A 15,600-nucleotide genomic window follows, 5' to 3' on the forward strand; every position below is an offset into this window, starting at 1 on the left:
GGCATCGTATCGGCCTATAGCTCTTGCCAGCTGCGCCGGGAAACTCATGGAACGTATGATCCTCATGCGTCTCGAATGGTACCTTGAACATCACAATATTTACCGTGACTCTATGCCGGGATTTCGACGCGGTCGTTCATCGATTGACAGTGTCATCGATCTAGTATCAGCTGTAGAGCAACAAAAATCTCGGAAGCGATTATCAGTAGCACTCTTTCTTGACGTGAAAGGCGCTTACGACAGCGTTTCCCATCAAACCATTCTAGACGCACTTTTGACAATTGAACTAGGAGGGCGAGTATATCAATGGATCAGAAACTACTTGACACAAAGGTCCTTGTTCGTAAGTACGGAAGATGGTCCGACTACCGACCACTACACATGCCGAGGCGTTCCCCAAGGTGGTGTTCTGAGCTTATTTCTTTTCAACCTCACGGTTCTTCGGCTGGCCGAATTCCTACCGGAAACAGTGAGTGTCTCAATCTACGCCGACGACATCTGCATCTGGACATCAGCGGTCACTCGCCTGCTGGTTCGCGCACGGCTACAGAAAGCAGCAACACAGGCATCTGACTACCTTCACACACAAGGCCTTACCATCTCAGCAGAAAAATGTGCCTTAGTCGCTTTTATGCGAAAAGCGATGACTCGTTATCCAGTATGCATCGATGGTCAGCCTATCTCCTACAAGAGAAATCACCAGTTTTTGGGCGTGATTGTAGACCGGGACCTCACTTGGAGCCCTCACGTTGCCCACTTAAAGAAGAAGCTCACATCTATTCTTCACGTCTTCAAGTTCATCGCCGGAAAAACATGGGGATCGTCAGTGGGCTCCATGCTACGGTTATATCGAGCACTTTTCATCGGATTCCTGCGCTATAGCTCTCCCGTGCTTGCTAAAACATGCAAGTCAAATCTTCGAGAACTTCAGAGCGTGCAGGCGCAGGCACTACGTGTTTGCCTAGGCCTTCCTAGGCCTTCCATTACAGGGCATGTAATGAGGAGGGAAGACAACCGATGGTCATTAAGTGTTACGGACTGGATTCCAAGAGAAGGGAAGCGTAGCAAGGGGCGGCAGAAAGTTAGGTGGGCAGATGAGATTCAGAAGTATGCAGGTACAACAAGGCCACAATTAGCACTTGACCGGGGTAGTCGGAGAAGTATGGGAGAAGCCTTTGCCCTGCAGTGGGCGTAGCCAGGCTGATGATCAATATGATGATTATGATGATCACAATTGAAACACAAGCCCTTTGTAATCAAACCCCTGAGCCTTACCTATTGGAGCAATTTTCAGGAGGCCTGCCAGATATCAGCTACTACAAACATCCAGGACATTTCAGAGTAGGTTCAGCAACTACACTCAGACGCCTACACGCACACTACCACTCTGCCCCCGAAACCGCCCTTACTACGGTTGATGCCGGTTCTACACAGTTGCGAAGTCAAACAGTCTCTTCTCAAACGGTGGAAGAGGTGACGGCGCAACCGAAGGCCAAGACTCAGGATTGTCAAATTAGACTTCCAGATGTTGGGAGTACGCACGCAACTTGCCTGCTAGCAGTGGGACCATGTATGTGAAAGTACGCATTACAACCTCGACAACAAGCGCACATGACAACTCTTTCGACACTTATTAGACCCTACCACTTCGCGCACACACCACAACCACAGAAATAACCAAACTGCTACATGCACTCAAAAGCAATCTTAAGGACTCTTAGACGACCTCTGCCCTAAACACCTTCCTTCCGCTCAGCAATATGACATGCCAAAGTGCACTGGCGAACACAACGAGCTACTAAGCCCCGCTATTACGGATGCAGAGGTTCGCCATTCCCTAGCCAACCTGCGCACAATGACAGCAACAGGCCCCGACTTTATTAAAGACAAACTACGCCGCAGTCCCGACGACAACTCTGTCAAGCCAGCATGGTGTACTTCAATCATTGCTTTGACACTGGCACCCTCCCTAGTTCGTGGATAGATAACATGGTAATATTTATCCCAAAGCCAAACAAACCATCGAGTACTTCTAATCTCAGGCCTATATCACTAATATCTTGTCTATGTAAAACACTTGAACACGTCATCCTCAACCGACTCAGTAAATACATGGAAGACAACAAACTTTATCCTTCGGAAATGGTAGGTTTTGGAAAATCTCTTTCGTGCCAAGATATCATGCTTCGACTGAAGCATGACACCATTACATCCAATAGCAGTCTAGATACGCAATTTTGAGTCTGAACCTCCACAGGGCATTCAATAACGTTTCACACTTCGCCACTGTTCGAGAGCCTAATCTCATTAGCGTCGGCGGAAAGACCTATGACTACATAGCGTCCTACATAGCCAAATGTACCGCAACCATTCATACAGGCACAGATCAATTACCTTCGTACGCTTTGGGCAGCTACGGCACCAACCCAAGGCTCAGTACTCTCCCCCTTTTTTTAACCTCTCCATGATGCCGACAGCTCGAGCATTGCGATCTGTTCCTAATTTCGAGTTTTCGCTTTCGCCGACGACCTAGCTCTTTGTATGACTGGCGGCTCCGATGGGGAGATTCAAGACAGTCTGCAGGCCGCATCCAACATGGTCGTGGCTCATGCAGGGGCTGTGTGTCTCACGTGCTCCCCTCAAAAATCCGAGCTGCTTCTCCTGCCATTTCACCTGGAGGCTGAAAAGCACATGTCTAATATACAGGTCATCCTAAAGCACATCCCTGTTACTAGAGTGTACAGACTCCGGGTGCCGGGTTTACGCATTCAAAGCAACCGGTTCAACACATATACCCTACGTACGCTCCATACCGCAGTTGATCACAGCGTGCGCCTTCTAGGGCAAGTCTCCAATAAACATGGCGGACTAAAGGAGGCCGAACTTCTCCGCTTGGTCCAGGCCTTCGTTATCAGTAAGATTACATTCGCAGCACCATACCTACATTTCCTTGAATAAGAGTCAGAGAAAATCGACACTCTTTACGCAAAATATATAAATTCGCTCTGGGGTCCTCATACGTACTTCCACTGAAAGGCTAATGCTTACTGGCACCTTCAACACATTTACTGAATTCACAGAAGCCCACCTCACATCGCAATATGGCAGACTTTCTAACACCGCAACAGGTCGGCACATTCTGCAAGCTCTTTCTATCACTCCGGCACCCATCATCACGACTAAACACACCATTCCACATCACATACACGAGAACTTCTACATCCCCCATTTCCTAAAAACATGCAACTTGAGCACCACAAACAGCGCAGGAGGCAGCGAGCAAAGGCTCGCCAAAAAACAATTATTCACCTCAAAAGACGTGCTCTATATCGATGACGCCGTATATGGGAAAATAAATCATTATGCAATATCAGTCATTAACTCTCACAGCCAGGTCGCTGAGGCCACCTCCATTCCTGAATTTTCCTCGGAGGAGGCGGAGGACGCGGCCGTAGCCCTCGCCCACACAACCCTAAATTTATGAATTATCATTAGCGACTGCAAAACAGTCATGCATAATTCAGGAGCGGGCATGGTCTCTAAGCCACCCATTTCCCTCGTTTTGGCCCATCCTTTCCATCAAACTGCAGCATTAATCTGGACTCCCGCGCATGCGCGCCTTGCCGGAAACGAGGTGGCTCATGCCAGTGCCCGAGGGTTTACGGCCCGAGTTCAAGCATCAGATGTGGGGGACCTCACTACGGAGGAGGTGCCGTATACACCACTTGATCAGCTTATAACCTACCACGACATCTGCACACACTGCCGATTAGACCGTTTAACCTTTACGCCACTCCCGCTTGAATCCCCGCTCAGGTGTGAAGTTCTGTGGCGACAGCTGCAGACTCGCACCTTTCCCTCCCCTTTCTTCCACCACCGCGTTCATCCCTCCATTTACCTTTCTCCCTCTTGTAAATTATACATCTATCCCAAATAAGGCTTAAACCACATCATGTAGGGATGCCCTAAGCACCCCTTCTCCATTTCCTCAAACAATTAATGTCTAGCAAGGAGCAGTGGAAGGCTGCTTTGCGCAGCTCGAGGCCCGACCTTAAGGATGCCATCCTGGAGTGGGCTGAGAGGATGGAGGAGGCCTGCTTGAAGCAGTTCCTCGCCTGTCCTCTATTCCGTTGGCCCCTTTCCTCTAATGGGGGATAAATGAAGTTTTAATTCATTCAAATACAAAAAAGACCCTTCATGTATTAGACGACACGATAAGAGAGGAACTATCATGCGTGCGATTGAAAGGTTTAACTTTCTCTTGCAAGCGTGTACAACGCCGTACTTCCGGGAAGCCCTATATAAGTAGAAAGAATCTTCAATTTCAGCAACGAGGTAAAAAGGAATTTCAATGAACCAGATACGAGAACCTAAAAACAAGAATCGGTTGTGCTGTCATTACCTTGGTAAAGTGCCTTACGCGAAAGCCAGCTTTATCATAGAAATAAGTGACAGTTGAAGGTTTTGCCTTATTTTAAAGAACTGTGAGCCCTGTACCATACTTATAATGTGACTGTCCATGTGCCTTTCGAAGAAACGCTAGGAATAGGTGTTGCACTGAGAGCAATCAGTCAAATGTGCGTAAAGAACATGGCAGAAAAAGAAGACTATGTAAATTTTTTCATATAGCTTTGTCAATTGATTTTGTCTATTTTTCATCCTTTGATTGCAAAGAGTTCAAAACGCTGGGTGATTGAGAGCTCAAACTAATAGCGTGGCGGGCCGCCAAGGAGTGCATGCCTGCAATCTTAACACTTCATTAGCGCCGTGGCATCAAACTATTCTCGAGAACGTGACGTATCTTTCCCTGCTTTTGATATGGCAGTAAAGTAGGTGTTTTTTTTTTTGCAGAACGCCGCCCATTACTGTTGCTTTAATATAGTGAGCTGGCGTTTATGCTTCGTTCATTCGACATTGCTACCAAAATTTTTAAGTTAATATATAATGCTTAGAAGATGTCGCCTCTAATTGGCGGCGGCTACTCCTTTTGCAATACAGATGAGCAAATAATGAAGTTCACAGATACAAAAAACGAAATCACTTAGAAATTTGAAAAAAAATATTTAAGTAGTTTTACGGGCCAAAACCACGATCTGATTGTGAGGGACGCCTTGGTGGGGAACTCCGCCTCAATTTTGACCACCTGGGGTTCTTTCACGTGTACCTAAATCAAAGTACCGCGGGTGTTTTTGCACTTCGCCCCTATCTGAATGCGGCCGCTGTGGCCGGAATTTGAGCCCACAACCTCGTTCCTAGCAGCGCAACGCCAAAGCCACTAAGCAACCACGGCGGGTAATCACTTAGAAGCACTGAAACTGAAAGTCAACTAAGAGTTACTTGAGTAGACTTCAGTATTACTGTGTTAGCAAGATTCCTTGTCGTATACATAAAAATAATATTACATCTCCTCCATCTATCTTTGGTGAGCATAGTCTCCTCAGTGGGCTCAATATAACTTATTGATTGGGTGCAGAAGCTCGAGCAAGACATTTGAAAGACGAACACACACACACACAAACTCAAGGATTCTGTTTAGAGATCTGATAAAGGTACTATTGATTTTCACCCATAGAGAACAGCGTATTGGACGTCTAGCTTTCAAAAAAGCGAAGAATACGTCCGACCACAAGCACACAATTTCACTTTGGCAGTTTTGATTTGAATGTGCTATTTTTTTGTTCCATTGTACAGGACAGTACCACTGTTGTGCAGCTTGCGCCTAATTCCGAAATACGCACCGCTTTTATTTTTTTAATTGGGCCTACACTTGTATCACGACCCCAGAAACGATCTAGTGTAAGAGGCACTATAATTACTTATCTACATTGTGCACCATATTGCATTCAGTTCCCGCCGTTGCTTATCTGCTTTAAGCTAGCACGGCGCATTCATTACAACGGTCGTTTGTTTCGCACGGCTGTGCTTCCCGCGATAAGAGCCAGGTGCGTGGTCTGGGCCTTGTTCCGCAGTGTGCTGGAAACGATCTTGTGCTGTACAGGACTGCCTGGGGGAGATTCGTGGTCGCACGCAGAAAGTAAATCAAATAAACCTTCTTTGGTTCACATCTAGCCACAGTGGTTTCATCAAAACAGTGTGGTGTAGTGGAAGCTAATACTCGTGTTGGCTGATCAGCGGCCGAGTTCGCTGAGCCTTCCTTTAAGCGGTAAAAAAAAGAATTTTCGATAGGTCGGAGTTAGTGCACAGGCCAGTTTGGACGGACACTGATACAATCGAACTTGATGCAGTGATTCCTTCTTATAGTTCGTTACCTGACTGGACGTTTTACGTCCCCTTTGCTGCTTGGTTAAGCGCGTTGCGCAAGGTCGGTATTCTCGAGCACTTTCTGGGGCACTTTCGGACGCGTCTGTAGACAGGGCCGAGAGCGCTGCTCGAGGGCCCTGTGCGAAGCTGGCTATATGAGCACAGGGCTGTAGGAACGCTGTCGGCTATATACCGGGTGAAAAAATGTTCCAAAAGCCAGGGGAACTCATACTTCCACGTGTTGTTATCACTGGCTTTACTCAACAATAAAATAGAACAAAAACAGACATTTCGCCAACTATGCGGGTGGCATCGTCAGTACGCGAATGGCGACAAATGAGAAAATACATCCTATTTACGTATGATACTGCCGTAAACATCCAGCAGGGGGCCATGGCTTCAATTACATGCAGATTGACTTCGACAGATAAACCATGATTCCACAAATTTTCTTGGGCCCGATCAGTGTTCCCGTTCTGTAGCCACGTTAGCACGAAAACACCGATGGGGCCCAAGAAAATTTGTGGAATCGTGGTTTATCCGTCGGAACCAATCTGCATGCAATTGAAACCGTGGCCTCCTGCCGGATGTTTATGGCAGTATAATACATAAATAGGTTGTATTTTCTGATTTGTTGGCATTTGCGTACTGACGATGCCACCCGCTTATAGGTGGCGAAACGTCTATGTTTTTGTTATATTTTATTGTTGAGTAAATCCAGTGATAACAACACGTCGAAGTATATACCGGGTGCTTCAGCGAACACTTTCAAATTATTTTTTTTAGATTGCCTATGGCAGAAAGCACAATTCTAGTCCTTAGCTGGTCTACTCAAAGAGGTCAACATTACTTGCATAAAAACACTTATATACATAATTGACTAATGAAGAAAAGCTCACTAATTAAATTTTTACCTAATCACCTTATGACACACATTGCAATTCACACATTCTAGCCGGGGAGTTTGCAAGGCGAATCCACTTGGAATGCATTCTCAGGATGACAGCAGCTTCGAAATATTAGGTCCTAACTTTGCGGAGAAATGCATTTGCGTTCCAGTTACTTTCGTGCTTCAAGGCATAAAACAGCGTTTTGTTAGAAAGTAAGTGGAACGACAGCACATTTTTACTAAAGATTGACGGTGCATATCTCGTAAACGGTGTCATCCACACAATTATTTTCATGTAGATATTCCTTGCAATTTCAACCGCTACGATTGTAAATTGCAACATACGCTATGGAAGGAAGGAAAAAGTGGAGAAGGAAGGAAGGGAGGTTAAGCAGTGTAGCCTAACCGGTTTGCTACCCTACACATGGGAGCGCGATTGGGGGGGATGAAAGATGGGAGGAGAGAGAGAGAGAGAGAGAGAGCACATAACACAGCAAACACGTCGTCAGTTACAGTCCGTCACTCTTGCGCGGTACGCGACATCACTGTCACAGCCGCTTGTCCAAGCCCGTATCCTTCATAAACCGAAGTAGTCCCTTCGTCGCCTTCAGCTGCGATGTCTTCTGTCGGCGATATGTGAAAATGGTTGCAACTGACAATGGTCTATTGTCCAGGTGCGCTAGAACGGACGCCAGGGACTGTCTCGGAACATTATATTCAGGACGGTCGCACAGAATGTGTTCCAGCGTCTCCTCGCAAAGACAGGCATTGCAGAGAGCGTTGTCGGCCATTCCAATGCGAACCGAGTAGGATTTCGTGAAGCCCACCCTTAGCCATAAGCGATAAAGCAGGGTGGCCTCACTTCGGCGGAGTCCAGTTGGCATACATAGATGCATCAATCAGGGCAGGTCGTGTTGATGATTGCTGCGGTTGGTCTGGCTGCTTGGTGCGCACCAAGCACACCAAGCAGCTATACTATATATATATATATATATATATATATATATGTGCTATACTTAGTTAGAAACTTAAGTAGGTAATCACCCGCCGTGGTTGCTCAGTGGCTATGGTGTTGGGCTGCTAGCACGAGGTCGCGGGATCGAATCCCGGCCACGGCGGCCGCATTTCGATGGGGGCGAAATGCGAAAACACCCGTGTGCTTAGATTTAGGTGCACGTTAAAGAACCCCAGGTGGTCAAAATTTGCAGAGTCCTCCCCTACGGCGAGCCTCATAATCAGAAAGTGGTTTTGGCACGTAGAACCCTAAATATTATTAACTAGGTAACTTTTGTGAATAATTCGATAATACATTTAAAATTTTTTTGCTTGTCCACCCCTTCGAGTAGACCAGCTCATGTACTAGAATTATGGTATCTGCCAGAGGCAATCTTTAAAAATGTTTGAAAGTGTACGCGCGCAATCTCGCGAGAATGATCGCATCCGTGAAAGGGATTGCTCGAGGATACCGCCACCCCGGGTAATCTTAAAAACTTAGTGGTTCCGCAAGAGATTCACTCAACAATGCACATAGGTCGGCACCGACATGCTGTCTTTTCGGCGAATGCAAAGTGTCTGTCTAATGTCCGCTACAGCGGAAGTGACTGCAGCAGAACCTCGCCAGTCTGGCGCGATGCGCCGATTCTTATGATCAAATCGGGTGGTCGATTCAGAGATTCAGAGAACGCACGCGCCACCACCCTGAAGGCGCGTCACATTCCGGATAGGTAAGGAAGCGATGACCCAGAGAAAGTTTCGGGAATGCCCGACTCAACGCCGCCGCATCACACAGCGATATCGCATCGCAGCGAGCGAGGCCGTAAGCCCCACAGAACGTGGTGGGCTACGAAAGCGACAGCCACAGTGTTCGTGGCCTGCAAGTCAGTCCGACGTCGGCAAAGCTAGTTTTCAGCACCCTGCTTGCCTCTCGACTCAAAAAGAAGTGAAGGTGCCGCTGACAAATTCATACGTTCCCACTTCACCATCATCCAGTGTGAGGCATAAAAAGTGCGATATCACAATTACGAAACCGTCGGAACGGCAGCACTGACATCGGTAAAAGTGCGCTACATACAGAGCTCGCGCGACGGGAAACAAGTTGGATGTTGCGATTGCTCCGGCGTTGTCGGTGGGAACATACAGGGGCGCTCCAAGTCGAACTTCAGTGATCTGAAAGAACCAATTCAATGCAGTCGCAGCGCCATTTTTCAACCAGTCGAACAAGAGGGCTACCTCGGCAGTGCTCTGAAATGACCACCCGAAGATGCCGTAACTTTCCATTTGGCTGATGATCTTGTAAAGGTATTTAGTTCTGTCTTGCAATTGCAGCCGATGGTTATATTTTTTTTTCCGTGATGCATCAGTCTACATCGTAATGCCACTGACGCCACGGTATCGTTAATCGCGGAAGTTGTAGAGCGCCGAATAAAATAATACCAGATTCTCCAATTTTCCACGGTATTTCGCTTTGTCGGTATGTCGCCAAACCTTGCCGGCTCTTCGCCCTCATCAAATAATAATAATAATAATAATAATAATAATAATAATAATAATAATAATAATAATAATAATAATAATAATAATAATAATAAAGAAGTTCCGCAGAGCGTTGCGTTTTTTTTACTGCGATCCCTGTTACGGATACCCTTCCTTTCGAAGTTATGACGTTCGCCTACGCCGGTCTTCTATAAACAAGTTGCGACAGAATTTTACAACGATTGCACCAAGGATTCAAAATTCTTACCACAAATTCCCACTAGAAAGTTTGATCTCTTAGTCGCTCCGTTTTTGTTTTTGCTTTATTAGCTGCCATGAACGTCGTACTATACAGTATACAACCACACACAATACAAACATTCTTAAATCATACAAAAACCTAAAACCATCAGCCCAATATGGCTGCGGAGCGGCTGAGAGTAATTAGACTTTTCTCTATGCCGCTCCGCGAATCCTTTGGCGAAGAAGAATAGTGTGTTTAGATACTAGTGTGCCTGGTTTCTTGGACGCTTGCAAAAATTATTGCGTGTCGCTTGTTCTGCACCTTATTTATAAACGTGCACCGACGGATAAAAATTAAACGGAGCCGGTGTTAAGAAACGATAGGCAGGACAGGAAAGAGGAGGAAGGAAAGTGTCTCTCCACTTCACCACCGAAAGGACGCTCGAAATGAGATTCTTCGTGCGCACATGCAAATATTTCCTCTAACCGATGCCACGCTGTGTAGTAAGACTTACTGCAAATAACAATGCACCGACTATCGCGGCGCTACTTCGTAGGGACGCACTACGATATTATTAGAATGAATAAGGATTTTTCGGGGAGACGAGGGGGTGGGGGGATGGGTGGCACTAAAACATATTGCCAGCTGCTACTTTACAAATGCGAAACCGACACACAGCATAAAAACAACATAAACATATGATAAAATGAATGTGCCAATATAAAAGCAGGTACCCCGTGCAATGTTTGCGGCACCTTAATGCCATGGTTTGTTACTTTTCTTGTGGATCGCGTTATTGTTTTTAGCATCTTTGCGCCAGTCTTGTGTTTGCATAATCTGTGCTACAGTTCTTACTTTTGTCCTGCTATACTCTACATATTCTACTAAGGAGAAGTTTCTCCTCCCGATTTTCCTGCCCAGCAGCCAGCAATGCCCCTTTGGAAGTGACAGCTGTGGCTGGTGGTGACGCCTGGCTCCCGTGCAACATTACCCCTGACGGCAACGAAGAGCGTCCCGTCGCCCTGATCCTGTGGTACAAGGACAACTCTTCGACTCCCGTCTACACGGTTGACGCTCGCTGGGGCAGCCTTCTCCAAGGAGCTCGGCACTTTCCGAGCGAGGAGGACGAGGAGCTGGCGGCCAGGATGAGCTTCGAGGCCGGCCACCAGCCGGCGCTGCTGCGAGTGACCCGCGTCCAAGCCGAGGACGCCGGCGTGTACCGCTGTCGCGTGGACTACCGCCAGGCGCGCACTGAAGTCACGTTCTCCACTCTACGCGTCATAGGTGAGGGCCGATAGAACATTTAAACGAACAGTCTGTCGCACTAGCAACCGAGCCATCACTTACCGCAACTTGGCAGAAAAACCGAAAATCGCCAAAGAGGATGCAAACTTGCTACAAGCTAAAATTGTTGTAGATATCATACGTGTTTGGTGCTTTTGGTTTCACGGAGTTTTCTTAGAAGGGGCGCACAGTACTTTTAATTATCCCTTTAGGTGAATTTGACGGCAAATGACAGAGAACATACGTAGTCCATAACAAGCACTGCGTCACTGAAAGGCGCTAACTTTCGTGGAATGGAAGCGCCAAAAGTTCAATAGAGTATAATGAGGGCGGTTGAACAAGCAGCAACCGTTCATCTTAAGAGAAATTCGTTTGTTCTTTTTATGCAATTAGTATTTCTCGCAAAGTTGCGTTCAGCGGTCATTCGTTTATACATAACCGCAGTGCCTCCGAGGGAGCTGATAGTTCTCGACGAGTACGGCCAGAGACAAGTTGATGTCCTTGGGCCATACAACGAGGGCGCCACTGTTCTTCTAGTGTGCGAAGTGGAGGGAGGTGAGCGCATGCGCACTTTACTTCTTGGCCTCTTCTTTTGCGTTCGGTAGTGTCTCTTGCATAAAAAATCAGTTGCATCGTAAATAACAAAAAATAAAGAAAAAGAACTTGTCAACAATAAACACTCAATATAATCTGAAAAAAAATTTTGTGACGATTTTTAAAGGACTGCGATTGGGTAACTTATTTTTTCTCGAGATGTCTGCGGATCCACAAAAGGTGTGAAAGATTTTAAGGCAGTTGAAAGTGGATCTTAAATGTACGAGCGCTCCATCTATAAGCATTGTCACGAAGTAGAGAGACGCCAAAGAATCTGCTTGATATGACCAGTTACTGCTCGCTAGCGCTTCCCGCCTATCTCTATCAAGCTTGAAATATAAAGGAGGTCTGTGCTGAATGGCGCTTACGGCTTAAAATAAGTTCAACTCAAAAGAACAGCCAGCAAGCTGAATTGTAGAAGGTGCTGGTGAACTTTGTGTACCAGATATCATAAAAACGTTGTTCCGACAGCTGAAAACACACGCACATCTTTATGAATCAGGACCCAACCTCTGAAAAAAATTTAGGAACGATAATGAAGTTCAATATGTTTTTGAAGATGTCTCTTCAATGAAGAGTGCAATGGCTTTTACCTTTGTTTCAACATGTAAGATTTTAAGGAAGCACAATGTGTCTTGGAAAACAAGCCGAGGTGTTTTTTGTAGACCATACAGAATTAAAAATTACCAGCGACAGATGGCATGCCTCTAGTCATTGAGCAGAATTATTCAAAGAGGCGGATATCATTTCCAAGAGATATCGAAACACATAATCAGCTAATTAACGAAAAATCACTACTTATCTTTTTGGTAATGACTGTGTGGCACACATTTTAATTTACGAATGGTTGCGGACGTATTGTAACGGAGGACTATAGACATGACACCTACGTCAAAGAACGAAAAATGGAAGAGAGTGCTAGATAAAGGCTATGCGTGCAATCATCGCGGCTGTCTTCTAAGTTGCCTTCTTGCAACAACTCTTGCTCGTGTCAGTCTTTCGAAAGGTTGGCGCAGTTTCCAGGGTTCTGTAGCTTGTGCAACAACGACAGAGAGTTTGTAAAAAAAAGAAGGAAAAATAAAGAGGTGAGTAGCAATCCGGTGACAGCATTCCATCGAAAGGAAGCGTGTTTTACTTCAATAACCAAATTACTGACGCTCGAAACAAAGGTATTGGAATGTGGTAAGTGGGAAAAGACATTTGACGGCAGTGACGCCTGCTGCCTGGTTCTGTAGATCAAAGCCCAGGTCGCACAGTAGACGGTATGTCACCATAAAAGAACAGAGAGAGAGAGAGAGAGAGATAAAGACAACGGAACGAATAAACCATAAATATACCTTGGCTTGTAACACACAGTGGTACTGTACGAGCGTGTGCATCGTGTCTTCCACCTCTCCTGCAATGTGACTGCCCTCTTTGTGCTGTACAACCATGTGGAGAGGTCATTGTGGAGAACGAATTCATTCGTCAATCTTTTCTTTTTCATGGGCTGCGCTAAACGTCCGCAATAGAGTCTAGAGATATATTAGCCATGACATTCGTGTGAGTCCATGATGGCGTCGGAATGTCGCGACGGCGTCCCTTTGTTCTTCAGAAGGTGTCGGCGTAGGAAACGAGCGATGAATTCCGCGGAGTCACTAGTAACTTGAGGACCGGCTGTTTCAATAGGTGGAGAGAGAGAGATCATGCAGTGCGATACCTTGAAAGGAAGGCCTATTTCGTTTATGATATTGCAACATTTCAGCCTTTTCCGTTTCTTTCCACGTGATCATGGACGAAAAATCGTGAACTGCCCCTCTAAGATATATTTCTTTACATATTTTACCAATTCCGCGGACATACAGAGAACCGGTTACGTAGCAGCCTTATAAAGGTATCAAGATACTCCATAACGCCTACTACACTGCGCGAATACATCCGCTTATTCTGGATAAAACTGTAGGAGAATTTGAGGACAAACCACTTTCCCCCTTTTTTTCAGCTAAGTATAAAGCTTTTGAAAGACTGTTCTTTGCTCCTAGAGGTATGGCCATTTGAAAAGCGTGGGACGAACGCATTCAATAAGGATCACGCCCTCATGCCTAGTTAGATTAAATAGAGAGAGCTGCCTTGATCTAGCACATGATTCTGCACTGACACAGCGTAATTTGTGCTAGTACAAAGCGCTGAAAAAATATTCCCTTAGTCAATAGCGCCTGCACACCACTCTCACGACTAGTTGAGATCATGGACGATAGTTCAACTGAAGATATAGAATCGGCTGAGCACTGGCTCACAGAAAAATGTCTGTTTGTTGAGTTCTGTTAGAAATTTCTTTTTTCTTCATGAATGAAGTGGACACCTTTGAAATAATGCGATAGATTCCCCACACATACTAACGCACATCAAAAGATCGCGAGCCAGTATTTGCATTTTTTTTTACGTGACCAACATTATCTTCTTGACTTCTAACAAGGGCGGCAGCCTGATCTTTATGTGAGGTCGTTAATATCAATAATTTTGCACAACCCTAACGCATTTCGAGTTTTACATCACCTACCGCTTTTGCATTGGAAGCTGTTATGGGTTAATTCTCAAGGAGACGCTGTTGGCGACGTTGTCCGCAGCCGCCGTTGGTTTCCATCGCAGCTATTGCAAGGAATGAGAAAAGATGGCCAATTCCCGCCGGGATCGAACCCGGGCTCTCGCCGCGGGAGTCAGTTACTCTACCACTGCGCCACGCCAGCACATTTCCTACTTTCTTGCATTGAATTATGAGTAGTGTCATATGAAAATTAGTTATATTACATGAACATTAGTTACGTTAGACACACACGAGAAACAGATGCACACGTGCGATGCAGTCCAATGAAAACTTAGAAATAGGGCAAACAAACACAAGCGCTTGCTAGCGGCTGCGGAAGCACCCTGTACACGCGCCACAGCGCGCGAGAAGTCACACGATGTGAGATGAGCGCCGCGTAGCGCCGAAACGTGCAAGCTTTGCACTGCAGTTGCGTTGTATTCTGCCAGGCCTCACGACATGTAGCAGTCGCATAGGTAGCGGCGCAAGGTGGATAGTGAAATTTCGAGGAAGGAAAGGAAGATTGAGGAGATCTATAGAAAAAAATGCTAGAAACAAAAACATGTATAGCATAGCTGAATAAACCAAGCAGGTTAGGCGACTGTCAATGCTCCGTTTCAAAGGGGATGCTAATAAATCAACATCATTATCATTATCATCATGATCAGCAGCGGCGACAGCATTGTACCGTGCCACTTTACATGCGATGCGCGCCGCGTAGCGTCGATACGTGCAAACTTGGTATAGTGCAATTGCGTTGTATTTTCACCAGGCGTCACGACATGTAGCAGTTGCATCGTATCGTGCCACGTGTCAAGGGTTGTGTCATGTGCGCCGCGTATTCTCGATACCTGTGTTTACTATTCGGTACACGTTATGGTGCCTCCTCGTAAGGACCGCTGCCGAAGAAGCAAATCATAGAGCTACGCGCGCAGCTGCAACCAGGCAACGTCTGGCTGAACTGACCTCTGTGCAGAGAGCAGCACAAGCTGCAGCTCGCCGCCAGCGCCAGGCAGACAGTTCAGTTCGTTCTCGTGGAAACGATGCAGAGTGTCTTCGCCACGGAGACCCTCTAGTGTGTGCTGCCGAAAATGGAGCTCCTATGGAGTCGCTCCTCCAGCTTACGCTGTAACTCTATTACGTGTGCCGTGCATCACTCACTTTTTGCTACTGTTGTCATTGACTTTAGCAGTTGTCTAGAGATGCAAATCGACATGGCTCCGCCGCAAATTAAGACATTGTGTTTAATATGTGAGCTAATCTACCGATCAAGATTTTTTGCACAGTGCTTAA

General features: G+C 46.2%; 1 protein-coding gene across 1 annotated transcript in view; it reads left to right on the forward strand.

Annotated features, from left to right (window-relative positions):
- LOC142583473 (neural cell adhesion molecule 2-like) overlaps positions 1 to 15,600 on the forward strand; it is a 57,463-nt gene that overhangs the window by 35,193 nt on the left and 6,670 nt on the right. Inside the window, exons 2-3 of the mRNA XM_075693961.1 lie at positions 10,791 to 11,150; positions 11,595 to 11,705. Of these exons, the coding sequence (XP_075550076.1) occupies positions 10,791 to 11,150; positions 11,595 to 11,705 (471 nt within the window). The remainder of the gene's footprint in view (positions 1 to 10,790; positions 11,151 to 11,594; positions 11,706 to 15,600) is intronic.

This window comes from Dermacentor variabilis, chromosome 5, assembly GCF_050947875.1.
Source record: "Dermacentor variabilis isolate Ectoservices chromosome 5, ASM5094787v1, whole genome shotgun sequence".
NCBI lineage: Eukaryota > Metazoa > Arthropoda > Arachnida > Ixodida > Ixodidae > Dermacentor > Dermacentor variabilis.